Source organism: Astyanax mexicanus, chromosome 1, assembly GCF_023375975.1.
Source record: "Astyanax mexicanus isolate ESR-SI-001 chromosome 1, AstMex3_surface, whole genome shotgun sequence".
Taxonomy (NCBI): Eukaryota; Metazoa; Chordata; class Actinopteri; order Characiformes; family Acestrorhamphidae; genus Astyanax; species Astyanax mexicanus.
In genome coordinates, this window is record NC_064408.1 from 39,354,979 (window position 1) to 39,366,420 (window position 11,442).

The 11,442-nt window shown below is 48.7% G+C and overlaps 1 protein-coding gene across 1 annotated transcript in view; it reads right to left on the reverse strand.

The window, feature by feature from the left end:
* The window catches only part of LOC103024598 (uncharacterized), a 40,775-nt gene that overhangs the window by 2,608 nt on the left and 26,725 nt on the right, over positions 1-11,442 (reverse strand). The window contains exons 19-24 of the mRNA XM_022685183.2: positions 4,651-4,773; positions 4,338-4,466; positions 4,012-4,204; positions 3,583-3,707; positions 1,272-1,462; positions 1,051-1,184 (exon numbers count right to left, since the gene is read on the reverse strand). Of these exons, the coding sequence (XP_022540904.2) occupies positions 1,051-1,184; positions 1,272-1,462; positions 3,583-3,707; positions 4,012-4,204; positions 4,338-4,466; positions 4,651-4,773 (895 nt within the window). The remainder of the gene's footprint in view (positions 1-1,050; positions 1,185-1,271; positions 1,463-3,582; positions 3,708-4,011; positions 4,205-4,337; positions 4,467-4,650; positions 4,774-11,442) is intronic.

An 11,442-nucleotide genomic window follows, 5' to 3' on the forward strand; every position in this document is an offset into this window, starting at 1 on the left:
ATGTGTGAGAGAAACAGTCTGTTAAGTTTGGGTTATATGATTGTCAAACAAAACTAGTTTTCAAGCCATTTTTCATTTTTGACGTTTTATTTTTAAATCTCGTCTCGTTCTCATGAACCCAATATCGTGTCTCGTCTCGTGATACCCCTATTTAATATGTTTCTTATTGTATTGTACTGTTGCTGCTGGATGCCTTAATTTCCTTCGGAATAAAGTATCCCGAAGGACATTAAGGCATCTATCTCTCCATCTATCTAACAGCGTCAGCCTGCTAAACCCAGGAATCACACCTACAACCACTGCCCACAGAATTAGCTAAATCAGCTGAAATAGCTGCATGATTTTATCTTCGATTTTTTATTTTTTTTTTAATAATTTTATTTCAAATTTTTCCCATTTTCTCCCCAATTTACACAGCCAATTACCCAACCCACTCATTAGGACTCCCCCTATCACTAGTGATACCTCAACACACCAGGAGGGTGAAGACTAACACATCACCATAGGAGTGATGTGGGGAAAGAGCGCCATCTACCCACCCAGAGGGAGCAGGGCCAATTTTGCTCCCTCTAACGCCGGCAGCTTGATGGCAAAGCTGCATGAGCTGGGGATCGAACCTGCGACCTCCCGCTCATAGTGACAGCGCTTTAAACCCATCGACCACTTGGCGCCCCTTTATCTTCGATTTTATCTATCAATTTATCCGGCCAATCGTGACACTGCTAGCCAGCTGTATATCCACCATCACTAGGGAAGACTACCACACGCCTCTTTTTACACCATCTACCTACCAAGAGAAGGGCAAGGTCAATTGTGCTCTCTCAGGGCTCCGGCAGCTGATGGTAAGCTGCATAACCAGGAGTCGTACCAGCGATCATAGTGGCAGTGCCTTAGTCCACTGGACCACCCAGAGCAAGTAAAGTCTTAAAGCTAAGACTTTAAAGCTAAGCTAATATGTACCACTATTCATTACAGATCGTGTGACGCCATCAAAAACAGGTTTACACACATATAAAAGTAGCATGTAGAAAGATAAGGTTCTGTGTATACCAGATAGAACAATGTTTCCCAGGAAGCTCTTCCGCAGGTCTATATCAGACTGCAGAACAGATCTGAAAATGCTCTCATGAATCCCATAATGATCACGGCCAATCAGCTCTGGCTTAAACAGGATCTCAGGAGCCCTGAAAAACATAATGAAACAAATTAATCTTTACATCATTGATCTGACTCTTCAGCTCAGAGAAAGTGAAAAAAATAAGATGTTTTACCTGAATCTCTCTGTTGTAAGGGAAACGATTTGTCCATCTGGTAAAGTGTAATGTGTTGGTGTGCTGGCCCCGCCCCCTTTGCTAAGCTGCACCTCAAAATCTAAAGCAACGCAGCAGCATCTCTCTTTAATATCACGTACAATCTCCAACTCCGCCGAGGTCCGCATGCACACCCCCTGCTCCAGGAGCAGCTACAAACAAAATAAAAGCAAGACAGTTTGTGGCACCAATCGGATACCAAGCACTATTATACACCATTATGCAGCATGAAGAGCCAAAATTATTAGATTTGCCTACTTTATAGTAAATGTAGTGTCTTAGTTCTGAAAAAAAAAAAAACCTCAAACTTACTTAACAAAATAAGTTTGCAATTGTCACTCCGCTGAAATAAAGCGTTATAAAAGAGTTTCAGTTTAGTTCTCCAGCAGTGTTAGCATTAGCAGTGTGGCATTAGCCACTAACCAGGGCTAGCCTTAGTGGCTTACTGTACATAAACTGAAGCGTTTTACTTACACAAATAAACAGTTTTTCAGGAGAAAAATATTTGTAGAATAACATCCAGTGCTCGTTTGACTTTAAATAAAACTTTCTTAAACAAAAAAAATGTCCTTTTACTGAGCTTAACTTATAATTTCTTAAATTAGAAGGGAAACATGGCGACACACCCATTCCTTACTAGTGCTCATATAATGCACCTTATAAATCCAGTGCACATTGTGTATGAAAATAAATCAGAAAACAAGTTCATTGATAGTGTGCCTTTTACTTCTGTACGTCTTATAGTGTGAAAAAAATACGAGATATTTGATCCAGTTAGTTATGGTTTCACACTGCAGTTTAGAGCAGAGAATAAAGAACTTTCCCATGTCAAGTTGCTTTCCCTTGCTTTCCTCTTATTTCTAATTATAAAGGTTAATCTACAGCTACAGTTGGTACAGGCACCACCTCTTTTAATCAAAATTTTGGGTTTTCGATGCAGGCACCTGGTTTGTACTTTGACTTTTCAGTTTGGGTCTGAACCAAAGTATCAGGTGTGAAAGGGTATGACAGGATGTAAGAAAGTCCTTGCGTTCCACTTATGCCAGGTCCACACTGCACAACTTTTTGAGTCGTCAGTCATTGTGCTGTTCACACTACACAGCTAGTTGTGTTGTAATCGTCCTTCAGTTGTTAAGACTTTCACACTACATGACTGATCAGAGACACAAGGTCACAAATTACACAATTTCTCACTGTGGGAAATCACCGAATGACCTGGCTGCTCTCCAGAAACACGTTTAGTCACGAGAACATACCGGAACGCACACAAGAACTAGTGATGCCAGAATCTCTACAGAGGACAATATACACCAACAACGAGTCCAATATGAATGAGTTTATGTGAAGCAACTGAGTAAAATCAGAATTTATAAATCTCTGATCAGTTTTATATTAAATTATGTACTTATCTCCTCAACACAGAACTATGTCAAATGTTTTTTTTTCTTTACCGCAGACACCATTTTTTTTTATAGTTTTAAACTCCAGTTATAAGCCTTTTAAATATGCTCTACCTGTGTCTCCAGGATCAGCTTGCCAACCAATCAGCTCACAGTAGCAGTAATGCATGTGCTTTACAGTGTAAAACCGGTTTTCTTTAGATAAACTGAAACACAGGTATGCAGTCTTAGTTTTTTTTTAGTAAAATAGTAGCTCATTATTATATTTAATTTAAAGTTTTTAGCTTTTAGCTCCATTCACCCCTATTCATAGAGCACGCACTCTCGGGCTCACTGTAGTCATTTACTGATCCAAGGGGGGACTGGTAGGGTGGTCAGACTCTCCATAAACAGCTATGGTGTGTTTTGGACTTGTGGTTCTCTTTCTGATCCCATTGGCTGTATGTAACCGCTGCTCCTGACTTCTAGTCCGCAACTGAGACAGATATTAAACATTTTAAATATTTTACAGTCAGCGTTAACTCGGCGAGCATCGTTCAGTAGTTTACACCATGTGACAGCGCAAGTGCAGAGTGATCCCCGATTTCCCACCAATCAGAGTTTTTGCCGGCAATCAACGAAAAACAGTCGGCGACTGAAAAACTGGCCCAAAATCGTGTAGTGTAAACCTAGCATGGTGAAACCAAATGTAACCGGACTAAAAAAAAAAGTACAAAAATGTTTCAAAGACACAAACATTGGTGCAGACCATAGTGTTCATGTTCAAACTGTTTTCTCTTAAGAACTGCACCATGTAATTATGTAGATTTTGAACAGTCACTCTGCATTTAACCCACTCCCTCACTCACTGGGACTTCCTTTATCTCCCGTACCTTTTTAAGCTGCATGGTGACATCAGATCCAGCCAGAGTCAAGCGCTGGACAGCATGAGGCAAGGAGTAGCCATCAAACACTGGAACACTGTGGCTAACACCGTCCCCCGAATCAAACACAACACCTACACACACACACACACACACATACACACACACACACACACACACACACACATACACACACAATTAGTATAAAAGTGAGTAACTAAACTTTAAACCTACAATCTATAAAAAGCAACAAAACTAACCCATAATACACACCTTATACTAACACACTGTATAACTATAATAAATTATATGGACAAAACATCTTCAATAGGTTGACAGACTGACAGACTGTAATACACTACAGGAAGCATAGCAGCCTTGCAGCCCTGGGAGTATCTCTGTACTGGGGTGTGTGCGCGCGTGTTTACAAGTACTGACCTGTGGTGCGTCCGGCTGCATACAGTGCTAGTACAGGTTGCAGAGCGATAAAGGTCAGAGGAACGTTAAAAGTTTCGAACATTGTCTGCACCATGCGCTGCCGGTTACCCTGAGGGTTCAACACCCCCTCTGTCAGCAGCACCGGGTGATCCTCAGGATCAACACCCAGCTGCCGGAACACATGCTGCCAGATCTACACAAAAAAACAAAAAAAAGGTACTATAATAAACTAATTGGTCTAATTAGGTTTTTTTTTTTTTTTTTTAAGATTTTACCCATTTTTCAACCAATTTAGCTAGGATAATTGTCCCAACCATTTAACCCACCATCTCTATCTGGTCCCAGTTGTCAATGATGCCATTCTTCATGGGATAATGGAGCGTTAAGACACCTCGCATGTGCTGGGCATCGTGACCCACATATACGGCCTGCTGCACACTGCTACTCATCACCTCCTGCAAGAAAACAGACATAAAATTAATTTTCTCTTCTGCAGAATAAAGCTCAGTAAGCGTCATTTTATTCTTTAGATCAGTAAATATTCTGAAAAAGGTTCTGCTTTGTAAAAACTTTGTTCACTGCATAATGCCCTCTAATTCAACCCACATCAAATCATTGATCATGCTAGGGCTGCGTTACCTCATATTTGGGCACACCAATGGCAGTGGGAAAGATTAGAGAGGGAAGATCTTGATCAGCAAATCCAGCCTTAACCAACCCAGAGCCAGTGTCCAGCACTACTGGGGTTAGAAACTCACTTGCCTACAAACACACACAAACAAATCTATTAGACATTCAGTTGGGCAACAAAGGTTTTAAATAATGAATGTTTTAAAACCTGAAAACTAAAATATTGACTGATTACTAAACCTAAATTCAGTTGATCAGCTAAGACATGTGATGACATCTGATGCAGAATCCTTTAAGGCCCAAGTGGCCTATGCTGTTGTGAGCATTTATACTTGTGCTAACACAACTGATGCTCTCCTGATGCTCTCAGCTACATATCAGTTAAAATATTAATATTTCTAATTTTTTCATATTTAGACTCACTGTCTGTACAGTGATTAGCTATTAGTACAACACAGCAGAGCTAACAAAAAAATACACACAAACTGTTCAGACCACAATTAACCACCATCAAATATACAAAAGAAGCAGTAGGAAAGCTAAAGATATCACGTTCAAATTAACAGGGTTTTAGTGCTGTATAAACAGTTTGTTTTTACTGGAGCTCCATACAAAGCATGGTTCTGAAAAGTGTTTTAATATGTGTCCGATATCAAGAAGTAATAACTTAACTAGTAATAGGGAGAGTGCTGCTGAGTTGGTGGATCGCACAGCTATTTGAGGATTTTAAAGCTGAAGTTTGGCAACACTGTTAGAAAATCGCCACCCATTATAAACTAGTTAAAGATGCACGCCTCAGATATCAAACATGTTCTTGTATGGCGTCACATCAATGTCAAAAGTCAGGGGCGCAAAACTACCAGGTGAAAAAAAAAATGATCCAGCGTGTTTTAACATTTTGTGTGTGTAAATTAACTTCTCGTGAGCACAAATGTGAAACTAGCGAGCAAAAAAGGGAATTGTGCATGCTTACTATACAAAATATTGCTCTCAAGCTTTATTTTACTGCTCTTGAGTGTTTTTTTCCCCTCTCGAATACACGTTATGTTTCATAGTTACTGACCGCCAGGGCGGTGCTTAATGTGAATGTATTCCCTGCCGTGCCCACGGCGAACCGAGAGTTGTATACCAACGAAGTCACTACACGTGACACAGCGTGTGACGCAAGCGGGGTATAAATGCCCCCTGGCACTCGCTGCTCCTCCTCTTTTTCTTCTCGCCCAGAACCGATTGAGTGCAGCTCGCTTCAGAGCTCGGATTCCGACCTCTAGAGCTGTTTTTCATCATCTTTTTCTTCTCCTTTTTTCTTCTCCTATTTGGATTACTCGTCGCCAGTACCCACACGAAGCTTGGGGCTCCAAGCTTCGGGTTACTGTGCATTTCCCGTCGAAGCTCGAAACCAGTGAGGACTCCCACCGTAGTTCTAACCTAGCTTCAGTACTCGTCCGCTGCCTCAGTTATCGTGCGCTCGGTACACCGAGTTCACTTTGACCGCAGCGAAGCGCTCGGCGCCGGGATTAGCCTCAGCTAACGCCCCCACGAGCGGCTATCTACACTGTGGTGTCTTCGCCGGAGCCGACACGGTGAGTACTCTCTCCTTAGCTCTACTAGCGTTACGCCTCGCGAGCTATCTGACCTAGCTAGCTAGTGCTCGGTACACCGAGTTCATTTAGCCGGCTACGAATCGCTCGACGCCGGGGTTAACCAGAGGCTAGCGGCCCCACGAGTAGCTATCAGCCGAGCGGCTGTCAGCACTGCTGTGCTTTTTCGCCGGAGCCTGACACGGTGAGTACTCTCAACCGTAGCTCTAACTAGCGCAAACTCCTCGTGAGCTATCTGCTTCAGCTAGCTGGTGCTCGGTACACCGAGTGACTTAGCGGGCAGCGAGGCGCTCGACGCCCGAAGCGAGCCAGCGGCCACCGCGAGCGGCTGTCAGACCCCCTCCCGGAGCCGCGGCCTACCTAGCGCTGCTATGCTAGCCTCGATTAGCTGCATGCACTGCCAGGCCGTCCTGGAGCCCGACGACGGACACCGACTGTGCCCGTCGTGCCTGGGCTTGGACCATCTGCGCGAAGCGCTCACAGACCCATGCATCGACTGCGCGATGATTCCCATGGCTATCCGCCACGAGCGGCTAGCGGGCCTGGAAGCACGAAGCGAGGCATCCCTCCCCGCGACAACGCCCAAGGCTCGGGGAAAACGGAGCGCGGATAGCTCGTTAGAGCCACCGCGAAAAAAGAAAGGCTATGGAGCTCTCTCTAACCGTGTGGACTCGGTTGTATCGGAGTTACACCAGCTAAAGAACCTGATCTTAGCTATGAACAGCCAGACACAGGACCGAGCAGGTGAGAGCCCCTCGGTCGAGTTTAAGGAGTCTGTTTCGCCAAGGCGGGAGGCTGAGTTTGACGTTCTCTCAACGGCTGCCTCCAACGCGAACTTTACACAAGGGTCGGCTCTCGAGCACGAGATGGGGTTCGGATCTTTTCCGACCGATAGCTCTCCTGCACCCCCACACTCCCTGTCTTCGGATGGAGCCAAGGGAAGTGAGGACACACACCCCGCAGCCTCTCGCAGGGCTTCAGTGGAAGAGACGCTTAAGTTAGCCTTAGCTAGGCTAGGCCTGGATACACCAGCAGCAGGGAGCGTACGCTCTAACGCGCTGTTTAAACGCCTGGAAGCGGGTGCTTTCGCGGTGCCGCCTTGTCAGGACTTCGTGTCTGAATTCTCGGCTGCTTTTCAGAGCGAAAAAGCAGGTCGGCCGACGGAGACGGCGCGCTTGCTAGCATCCATGGCCGGAGCGGCTGACTATGGACTGGCCTCCATGCCTGCGATCGACCCCTGTGTGGCTTCCACGGTGGTTTCGCCAGACGAAGCGCTACGGCCGGAACCTCGCTGCCCGAGCGCGGAGTGTAGGCGCACGGACGAGCTGGTTGTTAAAATGCACAACTCAGCAACGCGGATGGGGAGACTGCTGAATTCCCTCTGCATCCTGCTTATTGCGCTGCAGAATTCCCCCGCATCCACGGAGGACTCAAATAGCTCGGAGGAGCTTCTGAATCTAGCCCTCTTGACCGCGGGTTACATGACCCACGATACTGGTCGGCTCGTCGCTACGAGCCTGCATGCTCGGCGCCAGGTGTGGCTGGCCCAATCCTCTCTGCCCGAACCTTGCCGAGCTACGCTGCGGTCCGTGCCTCTCAAACCCGGGTCTCTCTTCGGACCAGCAGCCAAGGAAGCCCTGGAACGACGATCCTCCCTGACGGAGGCTCGAAAGCTGCATAATACCGGGCAGCCACAGAGTTTTCGTCGCCCACTACAGCGGACTCGAGGACACGATAGAGAGAGGCGCTTCGGAGCCGCAGCTCCGCCGCCGCGCCCCGCAGGCCCCACGGTCCCGCCGAGAGCGCCTAGGCGACCCCCCCACCCTTCCAAGCCGCGTGCAGCTGCCGCTGCTGACCGCCGCTGACATGCTACGGCCGGTGACGCTGTTGCTCTCACCATCACATTTGGCCTACTGGACAAAGATGGTCTCAGACCCGTGGGCTCTGAGCACCATGACAGTGGGTTACAGACTGCAGTTTCGCCGCCGGCCACCAGTATGTTCTCGCCCTACGGTGACCAAAGTTCGGGATCCCGTTCGGGCTGCAAGTCTCTCCCAGGAGATAGGCTCCCTGCTGGCCAGAGGAGCCATAGAGTTAGTAGACCCTCAAGTTCACCCCGAGGGGTTCTACTCAATTTATTTTGTTGTTCCGAAGAAAGACGGCGGTTTGAGACCGATCTTAGATCTCCGTCGCCTGAACAAATTTTTGAAAGTTCTTCCGTTCCGGATGTTACACACCGCGGCTGTTCTCCACGCGGTTTCCGAGGCGGAGTGGTTCACCCTAGTGGATCTCAAAGACGCCTACTTTCACGTTCCAATCGTTCCAGAACACAGACGGTTTCTCAGGTTCGCCTTCCGAGACAGGGTATACCAGTTCAGAGTGCTGCCGTTCGGCCTTTCACTGGCACCAAGGGTGTTCACGAGATGTATGCGGGCGGCCCTGTCCCCCCTTATGGCTCAGGGGCTGAAAATCTTGCCCTATCTAGACGACTGGCTGCTGTGTGCCCCCTCGGAGCAGAGAGCTCACACAGACACACTCAGATTACTGCAGCACACGCAAGCGCTGGGGCTCGCGGTGAACTGGAACAAGAGTGTTTTAATTCCTGCTCAGTCCATAACCTTTTTAGGCATGGTCTTGGATTCACGTCGCATGTTGGCCACCCTGCCTTCAGCTCGCGCTGCGGCTATACTATCGGCCATTCACAGCCTCAGGTGGGGCGCCAAGGTGCAGTATGTGAGGCTTTTGCGACTACAAGGTCTTCTCACCGCCGCTGCGCAGGTGGTGGCACTGGGGAAGCTCCACATCCGACCATTTCAGATGTGGCTCATCAGTCTGAAACTGGATGCGGCACGGCACAGGCACACGCGCGTTCGCATTACCAGCGAGTGCTTGGCTGCCCTCGATGTCTGGAACTCTGCTCCCTTCCTGCTGTCAGGGGTAACGATGGGCCAGATTCCTTCTCGCAGAGAAGTGATCACTACAGACGCGTCAGCCACAGGCTGGGGGGCTGTCTGGAACCACAGCGCAGTGCAGGGTGTTTGGTCCATGCGGCAGGCGCGAGACCACATCAACATCCTGGAGTTACGTGCCATAGTGCTCGCCCTGAGACATTTTCTCCCGGTGCTCCGCGGCAGACATGTCTTGGTGAGATCGGACAATGTGTCAGCAGTCTATCATGTAAACCACTTCGGCGGAACACGGTCCCGCAGGCTATTAATGCTGGCACAAGAACTCTGGACGTGGGCTCACCCCAGAGTGTTATCTCTGAGAGCATCTCATGTGACAGGCGCCACCAATGTCACGGCGGATGCGCTATCTCGCCGTTCTCTTCACCCAGGACGATGGAAGCTACACCCGCGTGTGGTACAGCTGGTGTGGGAACGGTTCGGGGAGGCTCGAGTAGACCTCTTTGCCTCTCCAGACACGACACACTGCCCTCTCTGGTTTTCGGAGATGGCACTATACAGCCCATTGGGCCAGGATGCCCTGGCTCACAGCTGGCCGAGAACTCTGCTCTATGCCTTTCCCCCTTTGCCTCTGATTCCGGCTGTATTGGACAGAGTACGCCTGGAACAGCATCGGGTCCTCTTGGTGGCCCCGAAGTGGCCGTATCAAACATGGTTTCCAACGCTGCTGTCATTACTCCATGGGGTTCCATGGGAACTTCCGTGTCGAGCAGACCTGCTTTCACAGCTGAACGGACAGGTGTGGCACCCACGTCCGGAGCAACTCCGGCTATGGCTGTGGCCCTTAGGCCCACCAGCACATTAGACTCGTGCACGGCCCAGGTCAGACGCACGATCGATAATGCTAGAGCTCCTTCTACGCGGGCTCTATACGAGGGCAGGTGGAAGGCTTTTGAAGCTTGGTGTATTAACCAAGGTGTGGTACCACACCTCTGCACACTACAGACTGTCTTGTCCTTTCTCCAGACGCTACTGGAGGAAGGCAGGGCCGCTTCGACGCTCAGGGTATACGTGGCGGCCTTAGCCTGTCACGTGATGCCGGCGGACGGTACTTCCTTGGGCTCTCATAAGCTTGTGACTGCTTTTTTGAAGGGAGCTAGGAGACTGGCTCCCCCTCGTAAGCCGCGGTATCCCCCCTGGGATCTTCCGCTAGTCTTGAACGCTCTCTGCAAGGCTCCTTTTGAACCGCTAGAGCAGGCAGAGCTGAAATGGATCTCTCTAAAGGCTGCTTTCCTGTTGGCTGTTTGCACAGCAAAGCGGAGCTGTGAGCTGCATGCGCTGTCTATCAGCCCCCTGTGTTTACAGTGGGGCTTGGATGATTGCAGTGTGAAACTGAGGCCGAACGCTGCGTTTCTGCCTAAGGTGTTGAATCCTGCTTTTGTGAACCAAACCATTGATCTTCCAGCCTATGGGGACGATTCTGATACCAGGAGGCTAAAGTTATGCCCTGTAAGAGCTCTACGGGCATATGTTTCTGCTACGACGGCTGTTCGTCAAACGGACCAGCTGTTTGTATGTTTTTCTGCTGCGAAGTTGGGGAAACCACTTTCGAAGCAACGGCTATCCCACTGGCTTGTGGAGGCTATTCAGGGGGCCTACAGGGCTGCAGATCGCCCTTTGCCTGCCCCGACTACAGGACATTCTGTCAGAGGCATCGCCACATCTTGGGCTGCGCTTCAAGGAGTGTCTCTACTAGAGATTTGTGCAGCGGCCACATGGTCGTCACCATGCACCTTCTCTCGTTACTACAGTGTGAACGTGGCAGCCGCCGAGGGCTTATCTACGGCGGTTCTGTCTGGAATCTCCTCGTGACATCGCTGGTATGCATCATCCACATTAAGCACCGCCCTGGCGGTCAGTAACTATGAAACATAACGCTAGTTACGTATGTAACTGTGGTTATGTGAATAGTGGATGACCGCCAGGGTTCTTGGTCACTCGGATTGCGAGAAGAACCAAGTTTTGAGGAGGAGCAGCGAGTGCCAGGGGGCATTTATACCCCGCTTGCGTCACACGCTGTGTCACGTGTAGTGACTTCGTTGGTATACAACTCTCGGTTCGCCGTGGGCACGGCAGGGAATACATTCACATTAAGCACCGCCCTGGCGGTCATCCACTATTCACATAACCACAGTTACATACGTAACTAGCGTTTCTCCTCCTCCTAGTTGCTGTTTTCGCTCAAGTTAGTTTTTTGAGCTGGAGTTTTGAAAGGGGTGTTTTGACAGTTTGGG